The following is a 26,736-nucleotide window of genomic DNA, read 5'->3' on the forward strand; positions in this document are numbered from 1 at the left end:
TCCTTGGCCACTTGGTACTACTCAGTTCAGTTCCACAAACAGCAGGTGCCAGGAGCTGCGGAGGGGGGCTCCCGATCTCACGGGGCCGACCGGCTCCACAAGGAACGGTGCACTCTTCCCAAAGGGCAAAGGGCTCAGCGACGGGCTGTAAAACTTCACAAGGGAGGTGGTGTCCGAGAGACCTGAGTTTCAACAAATCTCTGGCCCTGCTGGCTAGTCCTGGATGAATTACATCACCTCTGCCAGCCTGTTTCCTCAACTGTAAGATGACGATTACCGCACCAACTTCACAGGCCCTGAATGAGACAACCTGCGTAAAAGGCTCAGCGCAAGTCCAGGCAGCTGTGACGAGGAGAAGCGGGTGGGGGAGATGGAAGGACAACGGTGACCGTTTCAACGCCCCCCCCCCCGCCCTTACTCTGGTCTCTCCCGCTGGCTAAAGTCTGAACCCCTCCATCCGGCCTTTTATTAGATGCCTCTGACCTGCCTCTGGATACCCCCGGAACTACAGAACAAGTCTGACATTGAGCAGTCCCACCAACGTGGGTACACACTCTACAATTTGCAAAGCGCCCTGCCTGACACCGTCTCACGGAAACCTCATGACGGGTGTGGGCGGTCAGGAGGGAGGAAATTCTCAGTATCTTCCCTTTACAGATGAGTAGATTGGAGCCAGACAGGGGGCGTGGCATCCCTCAGGTCACACAGCTAGGCGGCGGAAGCCCGGAGACAACACCCAGATCTTTTCTCTGCCTTGTTTCCACTTTTTACCGTGTCTCCCAAGGGGGCAGAGGGAGGAGTCTCTGGCTTACAGGGAGCAAGCTTTTCTGTATGACCATGGTCCTGGCAGAGGAACGTGTACCCCAACTTGTCAGCTGAGATCAAGAGTCCCTGCCCTGCCTTCCCAAGGTGAAATCAGGCACTGTCGGTCGAATCGAGCCACCAGTGACGTGAGGCCCTGGCCCTACTAAGGGGCTCTGCTCAGCCTGGGCTTGAGGGAAGGGGAGGGTCTGCAGGGCAGGGCTTGAGGTTTCCCCCGAGGCCTAGTGGGCTGCACAGCTGGGGCACACCGAAGACAAGAGCAGCAGAGCCAGGCTGTAGGGGGCAGGTTGGGGAGCGAGGAGACTGGGACACCACAGAGACCTGGCTCTATCTGGGCCACCATACCTGGCAGGAAAGGAGGTTGCAGAAGCAGATTCAGTCCTTGTCTAGCTAATATTCATTAGACCAGGTCCTTACAATGGTCTTGGCTCCAAAAACAGGCGAGAAAAGTCTTGTGGGTCCCAGTCGCCAAGGGCTGAGCACCCACGGTGAGCCAGACCCAGAGCTGCGGGCTTCACCTGAGCTATCCCGGTCTCTCCCCAACAATCCAGGCAGCTGGTCCTATTTCGAGATGAGGAAAGTGAGGCTCGGAGGGGTCATGGCACTCATCCAGGGCCTTACAGCTAGAGAGTAGCAGGTGTTCACCTATCCAAAGCTCGTGTTCCTTCTGTTCTCTGGGCTGCTGCACGAGTGAGACTGTCAAGATTGTTACATTTATGTGTCACAACCTGACTGGGCCCAGACATTCGGTCAAAGTTATTCTGAGTGTGCCATGAGGGCATTTCTGAGTGAGATTAACATTTGCATCAGGCAACTGAGTATAGCTGCTTCTCTCCCTGATGGGGGTGGTGGGCCTCATCTAATCAACTGAAGACCCAAGTAGAACAAAAAGGCCTAATAAAAGGGAACTCTTCCTGCCAGTCAAGCTGAGACACGAGTCTCTTCCAGGCTTTAGCCTCAGACTGAAACACTGGCCCTTCTTGGATTTCGAGGCTGCTGGCTTTCAGACTAGAACTCACACTATTTGGCTCTGCTGGTTCTTAGGCCTTCAGACTCAACCTGGAACTATTACATCATTCCTGGGTGTCCAGCTTGCTGACTGCAGATCTTGGTACTTCTTGGCCTCCATAATGAAGTGTGCCAATTCCATGATCAAGGGCAGCTGGGTGGCTCAGTCGGTTAAGTGTCCGACTTCGGCTCAGGTCATGATCTCACGGTTCACGGGTGCGAGCCCCGCGTCGGGCTCTGGGCTGACAGCTCAGAGCCTGGAGCCCGCTTCGGATTCTGTGTCTCCCTCTGTCTGCCCCTCCCCTGCTTGCACTCTGTCTCTCGCATTGTCTCTGTCGGGCTCTGTGCTGACAGCTTGGAGCCTGGAGCCAGCTTCGGATTCTGTGTCTCCCTGTCTCTCTGCTCCTCCCCCACTCATGCTCTGTCTCTCTCCAAAAAAAAATAAACATTAAAAAAAAATAAATCTCCCTACAGATATAGATAGGCATCCCATTGGTTCTGTTCTCAGGAGGACCAAACCTTAGGCTTCCCAGCACAAGTTGGCTGCATACAGGGCTGTGAAATGCCCAGCTGCCAGAGGCCAGACATCTGAATACTTAGAACAATCGTCTGATTTGGTCCAAAAGTCCCCTTGGTTCCCAAGGCCCCAACAGGAAGCCTGGCAGGGAGGAGACCTGCCTGGCCAAATGAACAGAGCCAAGTAGCAAAAACCTTGGTTTTCTGTTTTGTTTTGTTTTTAAACCAAAATAGCGCCCAAGTACTCAGGAAGGGGTGTGTCAACTCTGTGGCACCCCAATGTAAACAGCAATACTTGCAGAGTCCACTAGATGGGGCCAGTGACCCAGAGGAAAGGGCAGAAATGCAACTAACTCCAGGAAGGAAGGTGGGCGGGAAGGAGGTTCATCGGACTGGAATCTTCACCCGTATCCCCAAGTTGGATAAATGCTCCCCACCCCTACCTCGCATGACTTCTAGCCAATGGTGTAAAAAAATCAATTCCGGGGTTCCCAAGCACTTTAGTCAGTTCTCACTGTAGCATCTCTGGATTTCAAAGTCCTCAAAAAAAACCCAGTTACTCACTCGTGAGCCACCAAACAAAATGGGCAGCCACAAAGTGAGGAAAGTCACTGGCTCAAAACCTCAGAGCTCCAGGCAAGGGTGGGGGGGTCTCCCGTTGTGCCTGTGATCTGTTTCACTGGGAAAAGCACCCACCAGCACCTTTCACCAAGGAATCTAAAAATCGATGGGCAAGCACGCCAGCGAGGTGGTCACGTGATGAGGGAAGGACCCGAGGCAGGAAGCAAGGAGGAAGGCAGGGGGGCGGGGGGAGGCAGAGAAGGGGGATGAAAATGGCAGAGGCACTTCGCTTGTCAGCAAGCAGCTCTGTTTGGCCACACGTTCTCAACTCTCAGCCAGCATTCTTGGCTCTGGGTTGGGTCCTACAGTGAATCTTCCTGCACCTGCTCACAGTGGGGTAACAGCTGAGTCCTCCAGGGGGCCTCTGAGCTCTGTTTGGTCAGAGACCTGAAGGCAGAGATGGGAAGCAAGAGTTTTAGCCTTGTTTCCTCTGCTTGGCCTCAGTTCACGCCCCAGAATACTCCCTCCATCACCAGCAAAAATTCTGCCCTGCATGTCCGAGATGGTGGACTCTCGCCTTCCTTAGGATGACAGGGCAACACTCCAGAATGCCAGCTGTGGGGATCCTGAACCTCACCCGTCCCCTCCACCTCCCACCTGCCCCCACCATCCATTTCCAAACTTGCACTGCCTGGCAGCCACGAAGCTCTGCCTCAGCCTCTGTTGCCATGGCAACGATGTGGCTTCCCTCAAGTGGGAAGCCGGTTGCCAAGGCCCTTGTTGCCAAAGGCTATAACAGCCACCCCAGTGTGTGAAGAGGGGGTGAGAGCTCTGCGGAGGGGTGGAAGGTGGCCAAGGAGGCTGGGAGGGAAAGAAGCAGGGGGTTCTCCAGAAATGGTAGAGTCCAGGCAGCCCTCCTGTGGAGCGGGGATTGCTGGGCCCTTCGGGAGGGGAACAAGTATCTCACAGCATCTGAGTGACTGCTCCTCGGGGTTGTTGGAGGGAAGAAAGGGGTCCCCCACAGAACGCATCTGGACAAGCCCTTTACCAAGCAGGACCAGACTCTCCATGCCCCAGCCCCCCAAATAGAGGAAGGGCTTTGATTCTCCCCAACTCCAGAAAAACAGCCCCCAGGAGCCCCTCTGCCTCACTTGCTCATGTGTCTCAGGTGCACACATACAAGCTGGGCCCAGACACAGCCAGTCCCTGCGGCCAGGAACGGCATGAATCACAAGGCTTGCAAAGCTCCTGGCCCGTCTGAAAGCACATACTTAATATTCCTCGTAAAATGCTTCTCTTTGGAGCAGAGCTCCTATCAGCCGACAAGAGGAGAGGGGGACACCATTAGGGCTGATTCCCTTCCAGAGTCAACAGAGGCGGGCAGCATGGGGGGCCCTTGATCTTCAGGGAATGCTACGGAAGCAGCTCACTCCACCTCACAGAGAGCACGGAGACCAGCCTCGCTTTGCTGAGCCGGCATCTGTGCATTTACAGCCCACAGGCCATGTGCGCTGCTCTGGCCCACAGAGAAGGGCCTGTTCCCTCCCCCAGGCCCCATCCTGCTAGAGAGGGGCTGGAAGAGAAAGCTGAGAGAGGAAGTGAGGGTGTCCAGAAGGCAGGGGAAGCAGATGGCTGGTAGAGGAGGCAGAGATAGGTGCAGGGGTGGCAGAGAGAGCAGCAGGTGGTGGTGGGGAGCCTAGTCTGAGGGGCCCAGGACTGGGATGAGGTGACAAGGGCGCCAGGTCCACATTTCCCCAGCCCTGCTCTCCCAGTAGCGTCCCAGGCAGGGCCTGGCCCACAACACCCATGCCTGCCTTCCCCCCTCCCCCCCCAGAAGGAAAAGCAGGTGCACCTACCCCAGGCGCCAGCCCCTCAGGTGGGGTGGGGGAGATGCTGTCCCCGCCGCCTTGGCCACGGGCACTGAGCTGGGGCGACATGGTGGGCGACTCATCGATGTACGGCATGGTCTCCGAGCCCTCCGGGGGCCCCTTCTGCTCCTCATTCCCTTCTCCGTCGTAGTCGTCTGCCCCGTAGCTGAAGTCTGAGACAAGGAACAAGAAAGGCCACTGAGAGTCCTCCACGAGGGCTGCCAGGGACTGATAGCGCAGTGGGCGCCTGCGGCGACCCCCGGCTGCCATGCCCCCCGGTGCGGCATGCACGGCCAGGCCCGGGCGGGGGCTGCGTGGGGGCCCCGGGCCTCGAGAAGGGCTGGGGAGCGCCAGCAGGTCCTGGGGCTGCAGTTCAGGGGCTGCTGGGAGTAGGGGAGGAGCGGCTCCACGGTTGCCACCCGCCAAACAGCATGTCAGTCGTGGATTTCGAGCCGCTGTTTCCTCTGCCTCCTGCCTAATTCCAAGCCTAAAAATTCACAGTGGGAGCAGGAGGCAGGACGCTTCCAACTCTCCTCTCTGAGTCACCATTTTGCTTTTTATAGGGAATAAGGAGGTGGGGCGGGCCAGGCGATGTCACTTCCTGAGCCCCTCCTCCTTGGGTACCATTTGTACACCGAGCCGATGCCTGGTGTGGGGGGTAGAGCAGGTTTCGGGGCGGAGGGCTGAGGCACTGCACCCGGGGAGTCCTCACCCCTCTGAACGAGGCCCCTGCACAAGATGGAGCCCAAGGCTGGCACAGTGTGGGCGAGAAGGTGGCTCTGGGGCCTGGCAGGGACATGGTTTCACAGCAGACTCAAAAGCCGGCACTTATTTCTAGAATTTCAATGGAGGCTCCCTTCGGAGAAGAGGGAAGAAAGGGCTGCAGGGAAGTGGAGCTGCCGTTAACCCCCTTGGTGCTGCCAGCACCAACCAGGCTGCAGAGCCCACGCACACACACCCCTCCCGGGAACAGCGGGCCGGGCCCATGGGGGCATAGGGCAGCACCTCAGAAAGGCCCCCAAGCTCCACCGGTGGGGTCTCTCCTGCAGCAGCACAAGTGATCCTCTCACGGCTCCTCACCCCCTGGCTGGGCCTGGTCCCACCGTCCGCTCTGATTTCACTTCTTCCGGGATGTCCTCCCTGGCGTCTCAGCTCAGAACCACAGCACGTGGCCTTCTAGTGCCTCTGTTATCCTGCCGATTTGTCCCTGCACCTCTGGGGCAGGACCGGGGGGCGGGGGGGGGGGGTGCCTCAGTCACTGCTGTGTGCCCAGAACCCACGGGCGGACACGCGGCAGGATCTAGGGAAATGTGCGTGGAGGGAATGAATGAGCAGAGGAATGCACTGTCCCTCTCAGGTCTCAGGCTTGAGCCAAATTCTCCACGGGGCCCTGGCTCCTCCTCTTCTGTCACAACATACCAGCCCCAGGGCAGCCGGCAGCCTGAGAATGGTGTCAACAGGTCACCAGGGCGTCTGGCCACAGCTATACTCAGTCCAATCTGGCCCTTTGGCAGCCGAGAGCTTCCCCCAGCCTCGCTGCACCTGCTCCCTCTGACTTTCTCTCCAGTCCCTGTGCTGACGGCCCATTAAGCTGTCAAAGAACATAAACTATTTTTTTTCCCCCAGAACAGGCATGCAAGTGAAGAGCCACTGTGATGTGTGCGTGCCATGCACGTGGAAATAGGGCTCACCGACCAGAGGACACAGGACCTATGCGTGCGGTTGGCGGGCGGTGAGCCGACTCTGCTATTTCCATGGGGCAGGAGGGAGAAAGAGAAGCCACAGCATCCATTCTGCCCAAGTCTGGCACTGTGAGGGGGCCCGGCTGTTTGGGGAGACCTACTCACTTTGGAGAAGCACAAGGAGGGAATGGAACATCACGTTAACCTGCCATGTCTCCTCCAGGAGGCTCCAGGCTCTCCTATTAGTGTCTGGAGTCATGGTCAGGGGTTCGAGCTATGGTGAACCCTGACCCGGCCAACAGTTCAGATTCCAGCAGGCCGTGCTGACTCTCCTATACGCTGACCTGTGTTTCCAGGGGTCACAGGACCAGATCCGTTAGTCTTAATTTATTTATTTCCAAGGGGCAGAAGGAACAACAGGGAGGGTGGTAAGGCTTGCCTCTACCACACGGTCTGGAGTTGCCTGGGTCACGGCAAGGCGGGAAGGTCTCCGGTGGCCTTCTCTCACGTGTGCACGATTCAGCCTTATCAAGTGGTGGCCACGGACCCGCGTCTCCTGCTCCTCTCAACCCAACCGCGTCCATACAGCTGTTCTCACCCATCCCCTGTTTGCAGACGTCTCTGAGTTTCGGAGAGATTTGCGGCAAGGATCTGAACCCAAGTCTGTCTGTCTCCAAATGCCATCCTTTCCCCTTTGAGCTTCACTGACCTTCCAGAGAAATCTACTTCCGCAGCTCTCCTTGTCAGGGGAGGCTGACCAAAGTGGGGAGGGAAGGGTGCCGGCCATAGCAGTGGGGGAGGCCCAGAAGTGGAGAGAATGCATACAGAGCTCTCTGCAAATGTTCTTAGATGCTTTTCCTTTTGTTCCACCCTCTGTAAAACGCTGACAGCCCAGGAAGTCAGTCAGAGACCCAGGAGAGCCCCTACCAGGAAAAGGGATATAAAAGAAACCCACCCTCAGAGAAGGAAGGAGTCCTGGGGACTCAGGAGGATGGAAAACTACCAAGCACAGGCTTCAGTTTATGAGAGGCCATGGATAGAAAGGCTGAGTTGACCATGGCTTGGCCACTAGGTCTCAAAAGAGAAAAGTCAGAGGAGGCTGCTAACAGCCAATATCCATTTCCCCTCCTGGTAACAGAAATATCATTATATTTGGAGTGGCAGTGTGCCCAGTGGCTAGCTAAAAGACTACTTTCTCTAGTGGTGTGGGCCATGTGAATAAGTTCCAACCAATGAGATGTTAAGTGGATATGTGTGAAACCTTGAGGAAGGCTGCTAAGAAAGATTGGTCTAGCTGTAAGGTATGCCATTCCCCCCTCCCCTCCATGTTTCCTCCTTCTATTGCCAGTTTGGAAAGCAGATGGGATGGCTGGAGCTCCAGCAGCCATATTAAACCATGAGGTGATATTGAGGCTAGAAGCCAGCGCTGAAGGTAGCTGAGTGCAAAGCCAGAAACCTGGGCTGGTGATGGCACAATGAACTGCCATACCACTCCAGGACTGTCTACCTCCAGACTTCTTTTAGAGGAGAGGAGAAAAAAATGCTTGTTATATAAGCCACTATTATTTAGTTTTTATGTTATATGTAGTCAAACTTATTTATAACTGACCCAGATGATTTTCTTGACCTTCTGTCTGAGTGCTTTTCCTACTGCCTTCACTATTCTTTCTAAGTCTCCTTGGTGGAATCCTCTTGCTCTGCCCACCCCTTAAAAATAGGTATTCCTTATATATCCTTACAATAAAGGACCAATAAAAAGGGACAAACTACTGATACACAGAACAACAAAAATAACTCTTACAAGCACTATGGTAAGTGAAAGAATCCAGACACAAAGGAGCACATCTTGTATGGTTCCACTTACATGACGTTCTAGAACAGACAAAAGTAATCTATGGTTGAAAACAAACAGAAAATAGCAGTTACCTCTGGGGTTGGGGTAGGGACAGCAGTTGATTGTAAGGGGCACAGGGAACTGTCCGGGGTGATAGAAATGTTCTGTGTCTTGACAGGGATTTGGGGTACACAGGTTGACGCCTCCATCACCTTCATCAAATACATATACATATTTCACTAAATATTGAACACTAGTTAATGATATCCACGCTTAAGTGCTGCAGGCAAGAGTACTGCTGTCTTCAACTTACTCTGAAACACAGGAAAAAACAAGATGGAGGGGCGCCTGGGTGGTTCAGTTGGTTAAGAGTCCGACTCTTGATCTCGGCTCAGGTCATGATCTCACCGCTCATGAGTTCAAGCCCCGCATTGGGCTCTGCCCTGACAGTGTGGAGCCTGATTGGGATTCTCTCTCTCCTTCTCTCTCTCTCTCTCTGCCCCTCCCCTGCATTCTCTCTCTCTCTCTCAAAATAAATACATAAACTTTAAAAAATAAAAAACATAAAATGTTAACCTCCCTGTAATCAAAGAAAATTGATTTTGTGTGTGTGTGTTGGGGGGGGGAGGGTTGTGATTGTTGCTATTTTTCTATTAAATCAGCAAGGTTAAAACAAATACCCAAAGTTTCCAGGGAACAGGTACCCTCAGAAACTCGTGGAGGGTATGAGGGTATGGGGGTACATGGCTGGCTTGAGTGGTGGAGTGTGCAACTTTTGATCTCAGGGTTGTTTGAACCCCATGTTGTATGTAGAGATTACTTAAAAATAAAATCTTAGGGGCGCCTGGGTGGCTCAGTCGGCTGGGTGTCCGACTTTGGCTCAGGTCATGATCTTGCAGTTCATGGGTTCAAGCCCCGGGTCGGGCTCTGTGCTGACAACTCAGAGCCTGGAGCCTGCTTTGGATTCTGTCTCCCTCTCTCTCTGTCCCTCCCCTACTCGTGCTGTCTCACTCACTCTCTCTCAAAAATAAATAAAAACATTTTTTAAATTAAAAAATAAAATAAAATCTTAAAAAAAAGAGAAACTCTTGGAGGGTATATACACCTGGGACAGTTTGTCTGAATTCAGTTTGGTAACTGGTTTTGAAAGCTCTATTTGTTGGCAGAGCTTTTAACCCAGCATAACCCAAGACTATGTCCTCAGAAATTAATTATAAGTGTATCTAGAAATAAGGTTACAGGTTATTAATCACAGGGTTCCTTATGATTGTGAACTATTAAAAACAACCCAAATGATTAATTATGGGGAGCCGGTTGAGTAAAGTATGTATTTCTCCAAGAAGGACTACTATGTAGCCATTAAAATTATATGGATGGTGATCAACAATATGCCAAAGTATGGAGAGAGCCCAAATGTCCACTGATGGATGAATGGATAAAGAAGATGTGGTATACACATACAATGGAGTATTACTTGGCAATCAGAAAGAACGAAATCTTGCCATTTGCAACTACGTGGATGGAACTGGAGGGTATTATGCTACGTGAAATTAGAGAAAGACAAATATCATATGACTTCACTCACATGAGGACTTTAAGAGACAAAACAGATGAACATAAGGGAAGGGAAGCAAAAACAATATAAAAACAGGGAGGGGGACAAAACCTAAGAGACTTTCAAATATGGAGAACAAACAGAGGGTTACTGGAGGGGTTGTGGGAGGGGGGATGGGCTAAATGGGTAAGGGGCACTAAGGAATCTACCCCTGAAATCACTGTTGAACTATAATAACTAACTTGGATGTAAATTTAAAAAAAAATTATATGGATAGTGGGTATCATCTTATTAAGTGAAATGGGAAATAACAGCATGTACACTAGGATACTAGGTTTGAAAAAGTAAAAGGGCCTGTATTTGCACAGGATAAATGCAAGGCAATAGCACAAAACAATTATAAAGCCCTCAGATTCTAAGAATTCGGGAGAAATTAATACGTGATCTCTGCTCTCTAGCTCCTACCCAATGTCCAGCTTCCCTTCTCCCCTGGTTTTATATGAGGTGGCAAAGGACCCAGTCCCAGGCAAGACACTCACTTTCTCTGCCTCTCTTACAACTAGGGTGGCCCTTTGACATCGTTCTGGTCAATGAGACCCCGTAAAGCATGATGGGGCCTCAGCAAGGCCTTTGCTTTGATCATTAAAAAGGGACTCCTTGCCTTGAACGCAAATATGACTGGAGTGACAGTGGCCATATTGCTGTCGTGAGGAAATGATCAAGAAAGAACACAGACATTCCCCTTGATGCTTCTGAGCTACTGAACCACATTAGAAACAGTCCATCTTGGGGCGCCTGGGTGGCTCAGTCGGTTAAGCGGCCGACTTCGGCTCAGGTCATGATCTCGCGGTCCGGGAGTTCGAGCCCCGCGTCGGGCTCTGTGCTGACTGCTCAGAGCCTGGAGCCTGTTTCAGATTCTGTGTCTCCCTCTCTCTCTGACCCTCCCCCGTTCATGCTCTGTCTCTCTCTGTCTCAAAAATAAATAAATGTTAAAAAAAAAAAAAAAGAAACAGGCCATCTTGTTTTTTATTTAAGTGAAAAATATAAGCCCCTATATGTTGGATTTTCTGCCACTTAAAATAAACACACTCCTGAGTGATACCCTTCCAGCCCACCAGAGGAAGGCTGTCCAATAAGCAATAAGACATCGCAGGTGCTATGACAGAAGTACTTCACAGGTGAGGCAGAGAGGAGGGAGGAGGCAACAGTGTGGGTGAGGGGGCACTGGAAGAGGTTAGGTGGTACTCAGAGGGAGGCGGTTTATTTATTTATTTTGAGAGGGCGTGTGTGCGCACAAGCAGGGGAGGGGCAGAGAGAGAGAGGGAGAGAGAGAATCCCGAGCAGGCTCAGCACTGTCAGCACAGACCCCAGTGCAGAGCTTGAACTCCCAAACTGTGAGATCACAACCTGAGCCGAAACCAAGAGTCAGACGCTTCACCGACTGAGCCACCCAGGTGCCCCAGAGGGAGGTGGTTTATCGCTGTGGCTAAGAGCGAGACCCTAGGGCCACACGGCTCAGGTTCCAGTCCAGGCTCCATCACTTCCTAACCTCTCTGTGCTCACAAGAGTGCCTGGCACAGGGCAGCCGCCTATAAATGGATATCGGTTAATCGAGTGAATGTGAAAGAGGATGATGAAGGGGCTAAGTGCCCAGGCCTGCTTTGAGGACTAACTGGAATAAGGCATGCAAAGCACTTAGCACATAGTAAGCACCCAATAAATCTTAGTGGCTATTATTAACATTATTAATTGAATCTTGAAAGATGTGTGGGTGCTTGCCAGGCAGATGGGGACGGGAGCAGAGTTCTAGGCAATGAGAAGAGGCTTGGCAAAGGCACAAAGTGTAAAACAGCAGGGCCCCTCAAGGGGACTATAAATAGCCCAGCACGGCTGGGACACTGAATGAGCAGGAGGGTGAGGTGGCAGATAGCGCTGGAGAAGCGGGCACGGACCAGCACAGCGAGGGCCTTGTGAACCAAGCTAAGAGGTAGGCAGGACCCAGTGGGGGCCGCTCATCTGGACCATCACCTGCTGTGGGGTCCTGCCAGCCACACCATTGCCAAATATCGCTAACTTCAGATAATGCCGCTCGATGCACCAGTTCCTCTCTCAAGTTACAATGCAGGCAGAAGCCTGTGACCTCCAGATCTCTTAGGAGTCATCCAGATTGGGACCACACGTGAACGTAGGGTTACCTATTCCGAGTCTGTAATGGAGCCTGTGCCAGATGACAGAACATGAGCTGACCAGTGACAGACATGGAGACCTCAGACATGCTCCTTTTGGGCAAGGTGAAGAGCTGGCCCGTCTGGGGCGGGTTCAAACCCAAGCGACCAGCCCTCATTTCCACCATCCTAAGCTCTGGTAAGTGCAAGGGGAAGAATGGGTGCCCAAATGGCTGGAGGCATACAGGTGTCAAGCTGTTTACAACCTTCCCCTAAGACTGTCCAGCACCAATGATGGAAGGGCACAGCCAAGACTATGTCCTGGTACACCTAACCTCCAAAACAGATGCTAAAGGCAGTTTGGGGGATCTTTCCAACCTCTTCTCAGACACTCTAAGAACCTGTGGGTGAGTGCAGTATAAAGTTAAGTTCTAGCTGTGGAATAGTCCTGCGCTCCCAGCAGGGATGCTACGAAGGCTGATACCAGATGATAAGCTTACTCTCTGCCCTAGAACTGACACAGGAGTGGGGAAGAGAAAGCTTGGGAGAACAGCTGGAGGGCAGCCCAGTCCTGACCATCATTCCCACCGAAGCAGCATCCAAGGTCTTCAGAGAACATCCAAAGTCTCTGTCCACCACACGCTGCATCAGGCGGGAACAGAGCACAGGGGCATAGACTCCATTCCTGCCCTCTGGGATCTCCCAGTGTGGTCCTACACATGCCCACTGTCATCTGTGTCTGTGTGGGGCACAGCCTGATTTCATCTTCCAAGTAACCCCATGACGGAAAAATCTTACAAACATGTTGAGCAAAAGAAAACCGACACGAAAGAGCACGTACACAGGATTCCACTTATATGAAGTTCAACAACAGGCAAAACAAATGGAGGGTGATAAAAATTCTCATTAGTGGCTCCCTGGGGAGTGGGCTGTGGGAGAGTGTGGGTGTTGACTGGGAAGGGGCATGAGGGAACTTTCTGGGGTGCCGGAAATCTAGGTGGTGGTTACACAAGTAGACATATGTAAAATTTATTTTTTTTTAATGTTTTTTAACGTTTATTTATTTTTGAGACAGAGAGAGACAGAGCATGAACGGGAGAGGGTCAGAGAGAGGGAGACACAGAATCTGAAACAGGCTCCAGGCTCTGAGCCATCAGCACAGAGCCCGACGCGGGGCTCGAACTCACGGACCGTGAGATCATGACCTGAGCTGAAGTCGGCCGCTCAACCGACTGAGCCACCCAGGCGCCCCGACTTATGTAAAATTTAAAACCAAGAAAGTAGTACCATTACGATTCTCATTTACAATTGAGGAAGTGAGGGCGTAGGGAGTGAGGTCCCTTGCCAGAGGGATTAGTGGCTGGTAAGTGGAAAACCATGTGGAATAGTAGTCTGACTCCAGGACAAGTGCTTTAACCACTGTCATGAGTGGGACCCGAACAGACAGAAAAAATCATGTGGGCAGGTTGCTGTCAGGGCCCACAAGAGGAAGAAACAACTGGTGTCAAACTCTGGTGGAGGAAGAGATCCATCTGGAGGCGGGTCTCAGCATCCCTTGACGGGATGCAAGCATCCTTGGGGACGCTTCCCCAAGAGGGGAAGGAAGCAGCTGTTCCAGTGAGAGGAGCAGAGCTGCAGAGAACGGGGTTACAACTGCACCCTTTTGTTTGGGGCACTACTGAACAGTCTGGTGTAGCTGGAGCTGAGGTCCTGGTGCCCTCCTGCATGGATAGAGTCCTTCCAACTTGCCTTTCCTGTCACTAACTCGCAGAAAATGATTCTTCTCCCTGCTCAGACCTCCCTTGGATGCCAGGTGCTGGGCTGAGGCCTGCATCGATCCTGTTGTGAAACTGTGCACGAGTGGTTTTCCAGTGTCAGCCCCCCCCCCCCAGGAGAGGCACAGATCTGCTCATTTCCCACCCCCGCCAAGTCCCCTATCACCCTCAAATTCCTCCTCCAACTAAGCTGGGTCTTCCCTACCTTCTCAGCAGGCCAGGACACTGGCTAGACTCAACAGTTGGGGTCAGTTCTGAGGCTGACAAGCTATATAGTGACCCTCATCTCCCCCACACAGCTGAGGGGCACACAGGGCTATGAAACTTGGCCTCCCCGCAACGTGGTGGGAACTAAGACCCCAAGGCTGACTTATAGTCTAGGGTCATATTGACCATGCCAGAGCTGGGCTGCCACAGAACTGAAAGAACTGTGTTTAATCAGCTCTGAGGGGGTGCCAGGGTGGCTCAGTTGGTTGAGTGTCTGACTCTTGATTTCGGCTCAGGTGGTGATCCCAGAGCTGTGGGATTGAGCCTTGTGTCAGGCTCTGTGCGGAGTGTGAGGCCTGCTTAAGATTTTCTCTCTCTCTCTCTCTGTCTCTTTCTCCCCCCTGCCCCTGGCCCCGTCTCTGGGCGCCTTGGTAGCTCAGTCAGTTGAGCGTCCAACTTCAGCTTCGATCACGATCTCACAGTTCTTGAGTTTGAGTCCCACATAGGGCTTGCTGCTGTCAGGGCAGAGCCTGCTTGGGATTCTCTGTCCTCCCCTCTCTCTGTCCCTCCCCCACTCACATTCTCTCTCTCGCTCAAAAATAAATAAAACATTGGGAAAAAAAAAAAGATCCTCTCTTTCCCTCTGCCCCTCTCCCCGACACATGCTCTCTCTCTCAATCTCTCTCTCTCTTAAAAAAAAAAAAAAAAAAAAAAACTCTGAGGATTGTCAGCTGGCTGGCTCCAGGCCTCTCTGAGTTTCAGTTACTCATCTTTGAGACAGGGATAACAATGCCCATGTCACAGGCTGGCTGTAGGATGACATTAAATAACATAATTAGGTTAAGGAACTTGGACAGTGTCTGGGCAGACAGAACAGTCCTCAAGAGAGGTCAGCTGAAGGAACAGGAAAGCAGGCTGCACGCCTTCAGGGCCCTGTGACCCCAGATGACCCAGGAGATACCACTGGGAGCCCCTCAGTGGTAGCATGGCACTAAGGTGAGGCATCCCTGGACCAGCATCTTTCCTGTGGAACAAGCCACCTCCTTCTCAGTATCCCCTCCTCTACAACCTATAGAGGAGAGGGCTGGGGAACCAGGATAGCATAGTGGTTAAGGGCATACATAGGCTTTGAGTCAGATTCAGGTTATAATCCCAGTGTTACCACTTAATAGCCATGTGACCTTGGGCAAGCTACTTAAGCTTCCAGATCCTCAGTCTCCTCACCTATAAATGGGGAAAACACATAATCTCATGAGTTTTCCGTGGGGTTCCAGTGAGAAAATATCTGTAGTGCGAGGCACCTGGTCTGGGGCAAATGCTAAATAAATAGTAATCGTCATTACTACCTTGTCCTCTTCCTAAGCATTAAGTGCCCTGGGGGATCTCCTAAGTCCTTGAAAAACAAACAAACAAAAAAAAACCAGGGGTCTGGAAACACACAACTGGGTCCTCCATGGACCGTCCTCCATCAGTTGACCCAACTGTGCATCCACCAGCCTATATTCCAGAGGCTCACATTGAGGAAGACGCCACAGGCCATCAGAGTAGCTTAAATCTTAAACTTTCAGACAGTAGTTCCAAACTTTGCTGCACACTAGAATTCCCTGGAAGGTTTGGAAACTGCTGATAACTGGCTCCCGCTCCAGAGATCCATATAGAACTGGTGTGTTCCGGGGGTGGGGTGGGGTGGGGTGGGGTGGGGAGGGCTGGGCCTTGGGGCTGTTAAAAGCTCCCCAGGTGGGGCGCCTGGGTGGCGCAGTCGGTTAAGCGTCCGACTTCAGCCAGGTCACGATCTCGCGGTCCGTGAGTTCGAGCCCCGCGTCGGGCTCTGGGCTGATGGCTCAGAGCCTGGAGCCTGTTTCCGATTCTGTGTCTCCCTCTCTCTCTGCCCCTCCCCCGTTCGTGCTCTGTCTCTCTCTGTCCCAAAAATAAATAAACGTTGGAAAAAAAAATTAAAAAAAAAAAAAAGCTCCCCAGGTGATTCTAATGTATTGTAAGGCTGAGAACCACCAGATGGAGACAAGGACCCTTAGTCAATGAAACTGAACTCTGAAACAGCGCTGTGCGAGAAGCGCAGGAAAGACAGGTAACTTGCAAGAGGCGGATATGAATTCAGTTGTGAAGGACGAGGAGGTCTACCTGGGAAGAGGCGAAGGGGTGGACGTAAAGGGCTTGGCTCAGATTGTACACGGTGGGCCGGCTGTCCCATTCGTGCAGGGCCTGCAGCAGCCCCCTGGCCCACAGGGTAGCCTCCTCAGGACCCAGAGGATCTCACGCAGGCTTGGAGCAGGGGCACTAACCCAGCAAAGGGGCAACTGGAAGACAGGGCATCAGCGACGGGGGCAGCCGGTTCCTGGAGGCGCCGCTGCACAGTTGGCGTTAGAGAGACCGGTTCTGGCTCTGCCTGGCTGTCGAGACAGACTCAATGCTTCCACCCCGAGGGGGTGAGGCTCAGCTTCTGGTTGCCATGGAGATTCGATCAGATCCTCTACCTCTGGGCTCCCTTGAGGAGGGAGGCAGACCAGGGCCTCCTGGAGAAGCCAGGGCCCCCAGAGCCTGAGACAAAGGAATCCTAGGTCTTGGGGTTCAGTGGCAGGGGCAGAAATGGCAGGTAAGGGGCCTGCCAACGGCCCTGGGCAGAGAAGGGAGAGGGGCTTCCCCAGTGTCCGGGCTCAGAGAGATTGAAGAGAAACACTATTATCTGCACCATGTTTCACAGCGTACAAAGCAAGACCCAAGTCAGGGTCTCACAACATGTGGAGGTTGTCAGAGTAGCTATTACTCCCCCATTTTACACAGGGGGAAACTGAGGCTCAAAGAGGTTCTAGGTCTTGTCCAGGGCCACCTGGTTAATAAACAACTGACCAACAAATTAGAGTCTACTCTTTGGAGCAAGTCCATTGCTTTCTGACTTTGACATAATCTGCCACCCAGGCACAGGAGCCTAGGATTTCTAATTGCTCTGTCGAAAAAGCAGCTCTATGCCCGCTGAACATAGAGGAATTCTGGTGCAGAATGGTTAGATGACCTTGCCAGAAGGGAGGGAATCTTTATGTGTAAATGAACAATAGTCATTCAACAAACATCTACGTTATTATGCGCCAGATGCAATGAGAGGAACAGACCCCACACAGGACTGGACACTCCCACCACTACTGCCAGTAGCCTATCAGCCAGTCAGTGGGCTGCAATGAGTCAAGCCCGGGGCCAGAAGTCAAACAAAGCTGGGTTCTGGTCCCAGATTTTCTGGACTTCCTGCAAAGTGCTCATTTTTCGGGAGACTCCACTTTCTCACTGTGAAATGGGAAGACACAGCTGTCCTGCCCACTCCGCGGGGCTTCTCTGAAGAGCAGTGTAAGCTACCAAAGAAGAAAAGCGTTTCACAAACAGCGCCACCTTCGATCAATCAGACAAGAAACATTCCTCTACAAAGAAAGTCAAACTCACATGCATTAGGTCTTTGGTATATTCTGGTTTCCCCCACTAGGTGGCAGGAATCTGGAGGCCATGGACAGCCCTCTTCTGGCACTCAGAACAATAGTCACACCTAGCGGACGCTTGGTAACTGCCAACTGTCGGATACAATTCCCTAAAACTCCTCCGAATCTCCTCCCCTAACAACCAATTCACTTATTTAGGGTCTTGGGCCAACAGGTCACTCTGACACATCCCATAGGAGTTCTAACCCTTGTTACAGTTAACAGCTTTAACTTGTCTCCTGCTTCCTCCCCGAACTGTCGTGAATTGGTGAGAAGTAAGGATCCTGGACTGATTTGATTTAAGGCTCTGCTCTTCTGACCCTCTGCCTGCTGCTGGTGGGAGATGACGCTTGGCCCCAAAGAGGCAGAAGATGGAGTGGACAGGAGGCAATGAAGAGGGAGAATCAAAGGGCCGTTATGACAATGACTTTCAAATCCAATCTCGCTTAGCACCCGCCTGGAATGGCCTCCTTAGAGCCCCTCTCCCATATATGGTTTCATGAGTCCCTTGAGTATTTATGAAAAATTAAATGACTCTCAATCTAGTGCTGAGAAGCAGAAACGGATAGTTCAGAAAACAGAGAAGTAATGTAAGGTCCAGAGGGGTCAGTAAGACCCCTAAAGCAGCCTTGTACTTTGGTGGCAGCCAGGGTCAGAATCTATAACCTCTGCCCTCCACACTGGGGGTTCCTTTCAATCGTAGGGCCAAGTGGCCCCCGGTGGGAACCTGGGAGCCAAGACATTTCCAGCCTGCACGTGCTTGCACACACCCCCACATCCACCCACAGCAACACGCCGTATCTCTGTCCATTGCTGCCAGGAGGCCAGACTCGCTGGCATTCAGCTCACGCTGTTGACTCTCCACAAAGCTTCCCTAGACCTTAAAAATAATTCTATTGTTGAACAAGGCCATACAAGGGTACCTCAAAATTCATGCCCTTCTCTGTCCCCTCAGCTCCAGAGGGTCAGTGTATCTGCCTATTCCACCTTCCTTTTGTCACCCACTGAGGGGAGATGAGAGGACCTCCCCAAATCAATGGCCTCTTCCTGAACCACCAAATCACCTTTCCTCAGGAGTTGTACAAAGCCAGGTGAGGGCTGTGCTGGGAAAGAGCAATGTGGTTTGCCCAGCCAGCTTCTTTCTGCTCTTGGCCCACATGCACACATACATGCACACAGAGAGGCACACACAGGCACACACACATATACACACACGCACACCCATACACATAGGCACACACAGGTACATACTCACATCCACATCAAGGCCCTGACACCTTCTGACTCTCTCTGCTCTGGTCAGCCCTTGTGAAAGTTCTCCATTCTCCTTCCCCTGCTACAGTCACCTCGGGGGCCGTGGGTTCAGAAGGTGCAGCCTCCATCGGCTGGGACCCTGAGTGACCATGTGGAACAGAGGCCCCTGCCTACCAGTGAGGGACCGGTGTGAGCAAGCAGTAAACCTTGCTGGTGTTAAGTCATGGGGATTCCAGAACTGATTGGTACTGCAGCATATCCAGCCTACCCTAAAACATCTTCAACTGCTCCATTTAAGGTCAGCTGGCCAGCCCCAGGCTCAAAGGAGCTCCACATGCACTTCCCACTGCCCAACAGTCCTTTCTCCTAACACCACCCATGCCAGGCTCATGGTGGACAACAGCCACCCTCCTCCTATACAGGAGAGAACCAAGAACCCAGCACCCTCTTCCGAGGGCAGAGGGGAAGGAAATCTGGAACGTCCTCAGGCAAGTAGATTGGTTCCAGAAGCACCAACAGCTTAGTGTCTGGTAGAGGACGGCACCAGAGGGCCAAGCCTTCCCCACCCACTTGGCTCCCCACCCACTCTCCCAGGACCAAGGCAGTGAGCCCATCCCTGACCAAGTCTCAGGGATGGCCTATTGCTCTTGTGTGAAGTAAGCCCAAAAGTAGACTGGGAAACAGCCGTATTCATTGGAGCATTATCCACAACAGCCAAAAGGTGGAAGAAACCCACGTCTCTACTGACAGATAAGTGGACACGCAAAATGTAAATGTGGTATATACATACTGTGGAATATTACCCAGCCTTCAAAAGGAAAAGAATTCTGAAACATGCTACGCTGCGGATGGATCTTGAGGACACTGTGCTGAGTGAAATCAGCAGCCACAAAAAGACAAATACTGTGTGATTCCATTGATGTGAGGCGCGTAGAGCAGTCAAATTCACAGACACAGGAAGTGGAATGACAGTTGCCAGGGGTTTGGTCAGCAAGAAGCGGGAGTTAGTGTTTAATGGATGCAGAGTCTCAGTTTTGCAAGACGAAGAGAGTTCCGGCGATGGACGGCGGCAAAGGTTGTGCAACACTGTGACTGTACTAACGCACGGAACGGCACACTTGAAAAATGATGACGATGGAAAATTTTACGGTTTATGTATCTTACCACAATTTAAAAATAGAATAAAGCATAATTTTTTTTTAAAACAAAAAAGCAGGGGCGCCTGGGTGGCTCAGTTGGTTGAGTGGTCGACCTCGGCTCAGGTCATGATCTCACGGTCCGTGAGTTCGAGCCCCGCGTCGGGCTCTGTGCTGACAGCTCGGAGCCTGGAGCCTGTTTCGGATTCTGTGTCTCCCTCTCTCTGACCCTCCCCCATTCATGCTCTGTCTCTGTCTCAAAAATAAATAAATGTTAAAAAAAATTTTTTTTAATAAATAAATAAATAAATAAATAAATAAATAAATAAAACAGAAAAGCAGACAGGAAGGACCAGAAGGAGCAAAATCAGAGACAGAAACCCTTTCATGGGGATTACCAAGGGGCTAGGGGACTAAACCAGGCCTGGAACCCACTTAATTTCCAAGAGGGCTTTGGAGTCGCTTTCTGAGTTACAAAGGTAGGTTCTACCTCCACAGTTCATTTCTGTTTTGCTGCCAACTTCCTGGCACAAGACAAGCCTGGCTCTGCCCTAGGCAGGGGCTAACAGGCATCTGTCAGCTCCAATGCCAATACTCCTTCTCCCATCAGACAGCATCTGGGCACCCACTACAGCCTTCAACCTGCCAATGCCAATGGCAATGTCTTGGAGAGCACGCAGAATGCCCCCAGGGGTCATGGCTGGAAATGTAACTTCCCCCAGGTCACCACTTCCCCCGGCTGGACCCCTACCCCTCTGTCACTTCCCAAGTCCTCCATGCAGATCCACACAGCTCCACCCTCCCACCTGGCTGGGAGAGACGCCAGCCTTACCTCCCGCAGGAAGGCAGCCTCCTCCAAGAATCAAGCTCAGGACCAGACCTGGCCCAGGGGCTGATGGGGATGGGGGAGGGAAAGGAAAAAGAGATGTGCCAACGTGGCTCTCATAACAAGTGTGGCCGCGTCTAGACCACAGGCCAGAAAGGACAGGCCAAGAGAGACAGGTACCAGGGCTCACAGGTCCGGCAGGACCTTCCCTGCTTTGGGTAATTACACTGGACCATCTGAGTGCACGCAGACTGGTGGGATGAGGCTGGAGCTGCAATGGCCAAGGTCAATCACGTCTGCTCCCAGAAGAGCTCCTGGAAATGTCTCTTCCACACCTGGGCATGTGAGCGTGAGAGGAGAGAAGGTGCACAATACCCACAAAACCAGGGCATGGCTGATGTCAGAGGCCACACCTCATACATAGGACCTGCAGGCAGGCAGGTGGGCACATCGCAGTCTCCCAGGAAAATGAGAGCAAGATTCTGAACTGGGGACAAGAGAAGGGTTATAGGGCCTGAGGCTTCCTCTGGGAGCCATGAAGGGGCATAGTAGCATGCAGTGCTTTGATAGCACCGGCTCTGGAGCCAGGCTATTTGAAATCAAATCTCAGTTTTAGCTGTGTGACCTGGGGCAACTTGCTTAACCTCTCTGTGCTTGAGTTTCCTCCTTTATAAAATGAAGATAAAAATAGTAACACTATCTCATAGAGCTTTGTGATGGTTAAATGAGTTAGTTAGCTCAAGACCAGTAACGTTAGTGGCTGTTATTGTTGAACTTCTTCTCGTTATTATTATTTATCCCCCAAATCCTGGTCCTGGGAAGGACACTGAGAGGAAGCCCAGTTTGCCTGGTGTCTTCTCAGGAACTGGAAGGAGCTGCACATCGTGTGCACACTCCATAGGATACCCAAGCACGCAAAGACACACAAGAGAACAGCCCACACACGCGGCAGTCTTTCCACTTTCCCTGCCTGCTTCTTCCGGGGCCACTGTCCACTCTCAGCTCCAGACCGAAGCTCCCTCCTGGGAGCCTGGGGCCCTTCAACAGGATTAGGCTAGCAATCCAGGTGTGTGGTCTGCAGCAATTTGTGCTTCAGCTCTACACCAGAGGCGGCAGAGCCCGCAGCCCCCTGGGAACCACAAAGGCAGGAAGGGAAGAAGGGAGGGCCCTCGTGCACACAGGTACAGGTGTCTCTGGGCTCCCGGAAATGCACAGGCCACAGCCATTAACACACAGAAGCTCATAAGCGGGGTCCTGAGCCTTCCCTCCCATTGCCGGTATACTGATGTGCTCGCACGTACACACACACACTCCTCAGACTGGGCCACACAAGCTAACTCCCTATCATCTTTCCAGAAGGTAAGAGCAGAGACAGTAGTCACGGAGCTTATGCTCTGGAGCCGGACTATCTGGGCTTGAATCCCAGCTCTGCCTCTTACCAGCTGTGTGATCTTGGGCAAGTCACTTAACATCTTTGTGCCTCTGTTTCATGTTCAAAATAGAACAGCACTCAAACTCTCAGGGTTTCTGCGAGGATGAAATGAGTAAATACATCTGAAGTGCACACAGAACAGTGCCAGCACCACCTAAGTATTATCTATTTATCGCTGTGTCTCATAAACTCAGCAAGTCAGGTCTTCTGATTGCTAGGCTGTTGCAGAGGCCCTGGTCCCCCTGGCTCTACATCTTACCCTGGACCAGTTCACCAAACCCCTCTCTGCTGACAATTCATCTGACATTTAGTCTTCACCCCTAGAGGGCCCCAGGCAGAATTCCCAAGCTCAGTCTATGAACCAAGCCTGGACTTTGTCAATGCCCTGCCCTGACATCATCAACTGCTTCCTGGGTTTTCCTCTGTCCACAGGCAACACCCACATCTCTCATGCTTCCCGTTCAGAAATTAGAAAGAGCTCCAGTCAACCATGCCCCACACAGAACATGTGGTTTTCTCTGGGAGAAAACTGGAAGATGTACAGTGTGTTTCTTTACTAGACATCCTAAGAGGTCCTGATTCTAGCGGGATCTGGAATGCAAAAGAACACTGGACATGAAGCCCAAAGATTTAGGTTTAATTCTTTGGGCGAGTCACTTTAAATTCTCTCGGTCCCTGAGTCTGCTCCTCTGCAAAATGGGGACGGTGTTACCTACTCCGTAGGGGTAAGGAGATGATAAAATGATGAACTAATATTTAGTGCAGTGCCCAGCACATAGCAGGTGCTTGATGCAACTGGAATGTGGACTTTATTTTTCATGTTTATTTATTTTTGAGAGAGGGCAGGGCAGAGAGAAAGGGAGACAGAGGATCTGAAACAGGCTCTGCGCTGACAGCACAGAGCCCGATGCAAAGCTCGAACTCAGGAACTGTGAGATTGTGACCTGAGCTGAAGTTGGACGCTTAACCAACAGGGCCACCCAGACGCCCCTGGAATGTGGACTTTTTACCTCCTTTCCCATTACAAGCAAAATGTGAGAGGAGAGAACTGAACCGAGGTACCAGGCTGGCTTGGTCAAGCAGTTTATTATCGTTAGCAAGATGACCTCTGTTAGGCGCTTTAGAAAAAAAATCATGATGCAGCCTGGGCAGGTTTTATTGGCCCAGAGCTGCCCTCTGTACAGGGTGACAGGTTACATTCTGGATCCCTTCCTTCCCCCAGAATCTGGTTTACTTGGTCAAATCACCCACTATTTCCAGAATGAGGAAGAAGGGCTAAGGGAGCCACTTGTGTCTTCCAGGCACACACGCCCGACCTGGTCAATGCCCACACGGCTTTTGGAGCAGCTGCTCCATCATGCCTACCTAAGCAGATGACACATCTCTCCTTGGAAGGGGTAGAAACACAAGCCCACAGGCCCGTGTGCCTATCACATGGCCGCATCACAAGGCGAGAAAACCACACCCTGCAACTAACTCATCCTTCTCACTGGTTTGAAGCCTAGTGGTCACCATAGCAACAGGCTCCCGCTCCAGCCTGCCAGGCGGTGCTGACGCAATTCTCAGGCAGCGAGCAACTTGGACTCGGCTCACACAGCTCTGTTCCCACTTGGGGGCGGGTGAAAGGGGAGAACAAATGAAGAGGGAGGATGTGGGCACACACCCCACAGAAATCTCTGCTCTCCCTCCAGTTCTGTCCAAGGACTGGAAATAAGGGATGTGGGCCCTGGAGCAAGCGATACATTGCCCTCTAGTGCGTCTAACAAATACAGTGTCACCGTGGTGGCTGCCACTTCTAGAAGATTCACCTCCAGGGTCTTAGGAGATCTGGAGGAGGGGGAGACAGACTGCACCACAGGCCTCTCCACCACCACGCGGCCCCTTCCCTGCCTTTGGAGCCAGCAACCCACCAGCTAAGCACCGGTGCTTCCCTCAGCCCACAGGCAGCCCAGCAACGCAGAATTCAACAGGTGAAGCTTTACAGCTCTCTGCTCTGTCGTGTTCTCTGCCTGTGTTGCATGAAAGTAGCCGTAAGACTGGAACTCCCCTGCAAGCTAAAATGTCCCCATGATCCCCATCCTCCCAGCTCCCTATCCCACCCCACAAAAGTCTTATTCACTGGCTGGAGTCAACGTGAGACAACAGTCCCACGCAGAGGACATATTGGCCAAGAGCCACTGGACCTCTTAAAGCATCCAAGTCCCCCAACCTCATGGAACAAGAACTCAGAAAGGAGGGGGATCAGGGGCGCCTGGGTGGCTCCGCCAGTTAAACATCTGACTTGGGCTCAGGTCACGATCTCGCGGCTTGTGAGTTCGAGCCCCACATGGGGCTTTGTGCTGACAGCTCAGAGCCTGGGGCCTGCTTCAGATTCTGTGTCTCCCTCCCTCTCTGCTCCTCCCCTGCTCCTGTTCTGTCTCTCTCTCTCTCTCAAAAATAAATAAACATTAAAAAAAAAGAAAGAAATGAGGGGGGATCAGGTCACACACTGCCACCCACCCACCCTATATCCCACACTCGAGAAACAGGGAAGGAAGCCATGTTAGGACCAGAACTTGGCAACGCTGCTGGCCCTTTCCAGTCTCCCAGCGCCTACCCATGGATGCAGGGCTCTCCCTCCCAAGGCTGTTGTCCTGGTGAAGATGCCTCCAGTGCCAGGAATGCTTCCTTCCTGCAGGCCCCACTCCCTTCTCCATCCCAAGAGCCACTTCCCGCCCTGTGTCCCCTCCTACCTGGCCTGCATCAAGGGCATCCACCCAATCAGAAGCTGTGCTTTGGCACAAACAGGCCCTGCTCTGGGACCCTGCCCCCTGCACTGGGAGATGTGCTGGCGGGTGCAGGTAGAGGGAGGGAAAGCACGCCTCCACGGCACCCTCCCCGAGGCACCCTCCCCGTGTGCCTTCAGGGGCCAGTCACACGGGGCCCTCCCAGTGGTCACCTGACAGATGCGGGAAGTGGTTAACCCCAGAGGCCACTTGGGAGCTGGTGTCCGGCTGTGGGATGTCCCGGTAACACATCCAGCAGGAGCCTCCGGGGCTGCTGACAACACACGGGCAGAGATGGTAAACGGTTAAAGCCAGAGGTGGCTTTCCACATAGATCGATCAATGGAGTAGATGTGAGACGCCAGAAATAAACACATCTCTGTATGGCCAACTGATTTTTAACAAGGGTGCCGGGACCTTCAATAATTTTTTTCAACAAATGGTGTTGAGATGGCTGGATATCCGCCTCCAAGAGAATGAAGTTAGACCCTTATTTCATACTTTATTTCACATACAAAAATGAACTCAAAATGGATCGAAGACCTAAACATAAGAGCCAAAACTATGAAACTCTTAAAGGAAAACATAGGGGGAAAGCTCATGACCTTGGATTTGAAGAAGGACACCAAAAGCAACAAAAGGAAACACAGATAAACTGAATGTCATAAAAATCAAAAGCTTTTGTGCTTCAAAGGACACTATCAAGACAGTGAAAAGATAACCCACAGAGTGGGGGGAAAATATTTGCAAATCATGTATCTGACAAGGGTCTTGTGGCTAGAATATGTAAAGAAACCTTACAACTCAACAATAAGAAGACACATAACCTTGGGCACCAGGGTGGCTCAGTTGGTTGAGCGTCCGACTCTCAATTTCGGCTCAGGTCATGATCTCAGGGTCATGGGATCGAGCCCTGTGACGGGCTCCGCACTGAGAGTGGAGCTTAAGATGCTCTCTCTCTCTCTCTCTCTCTCTCTCTCTCTCCCTCTGCTCTTCTACCCCACTCATGAACGTGCTCTCTCTGTCTCAAATACGAAAGTTACAAGTCTATTTTAAAAAAAAAGAAGAAGACATGTGACCCAAGTAAAAAATAGGCAAAGGATCGAATAGACATTTTCCAAGGAGGGTAAAGGCGGCTTCCCTCCATTCCACTGACAGATATCTGGTGTGTACCTACTATGTGCCAGGTGCTGGGCAGGCAATGGGGACACAACTCGGAAACAAAGCAGACTCAGCCTCTGCCTTCATGAGGTTTACAGCCAGTGGACAGAGAGTACACATCGACTATGTGTCTGGTGTATGTAGTAACTCCCATAATTCTCACAATGAGGTAGATACTCTGACAGCTCCTGTTTTACAGATGAGGAAACTGAGGCACAGAGAGGTTAGGTAACTAGCTCAAGATCACACAGCTCATAAGTGGCGGGGCAGAGATTTACACCTAAAACAGTCTTCTCTCCAGAGTCCATGTCCTGAACAATTGCATGATACTGAGCATTATCAGAAGTGATTCATTCTAGTGGGAGTCAGAGAGAGCCGTTTGAGGGACAGGATGGTGAACGGGCTTTGAATCTCTTCTTGAGGCCAGCAAACAGGGAAGGCAGAGACATGGAAGCAAGAATCAATTCTGAGGGAGTCAGAGGTAGTTGAGCAGACAGGATAAAAGCAAGGTGAGGGGTGGGGGGAGAACTGTGGCCAAAGAAGCCAGCAACCCTTGCCACAGAGGTTGAGGTCGGGAAGGGGACTCCTCCCTCCCAAAGGCCAATGGGGAGCACAAAAAGGTTTTAAGCAGGAGGGAAACCTGATCCTACTTGAATTTTAAAATGGCTGGAGGTGGCTGGGAGGGGCTGTC

The 26,736-nt window shown here is 52.0% G+C and overlaps 1 protein-coding gene across 7 annotated transcripts in view; it reads right to left on the minus strand.

Annotated features, from left to right (window-relative positions):
• ABR (ABR activator of RhoGEF and GTPase) overlaps positions 1-26,736 on the minus strand; it is a 183,583-nt gene that overhangs the window by 90,073 nt on the left and 66,774 nt on the right. For all 7 annotated transcript variants that reach the window (XM_043585534.1, XM_043585530.1, XM_043585532.1 and 4 more), the window contains exon 2: positions 4,764-4,948. In XM_043585534.1, the coding sequence (XP_043441469.1) occupies positions 4,764-4,948 (185 nt within the window). The remainder of the gene's footprint in view (positions 1-4,763; positions 4,949-26,736) is intronic.

This window comes from Prionailurus bengalensis, chromosome E1 (genome assembly GCF_016509475.1).
Source record: "Prionailurus bengalensis isolate Pbe53 chromosome E1, Fcat_Pben_1.1_paternal_pri, whole genome shotgun sequence".
NCBI lineage: Eukaryota > Metazoa > Chordata > Mammalia > Carnivora > Felidae > Prionailurus > Prionailurus bengalensis.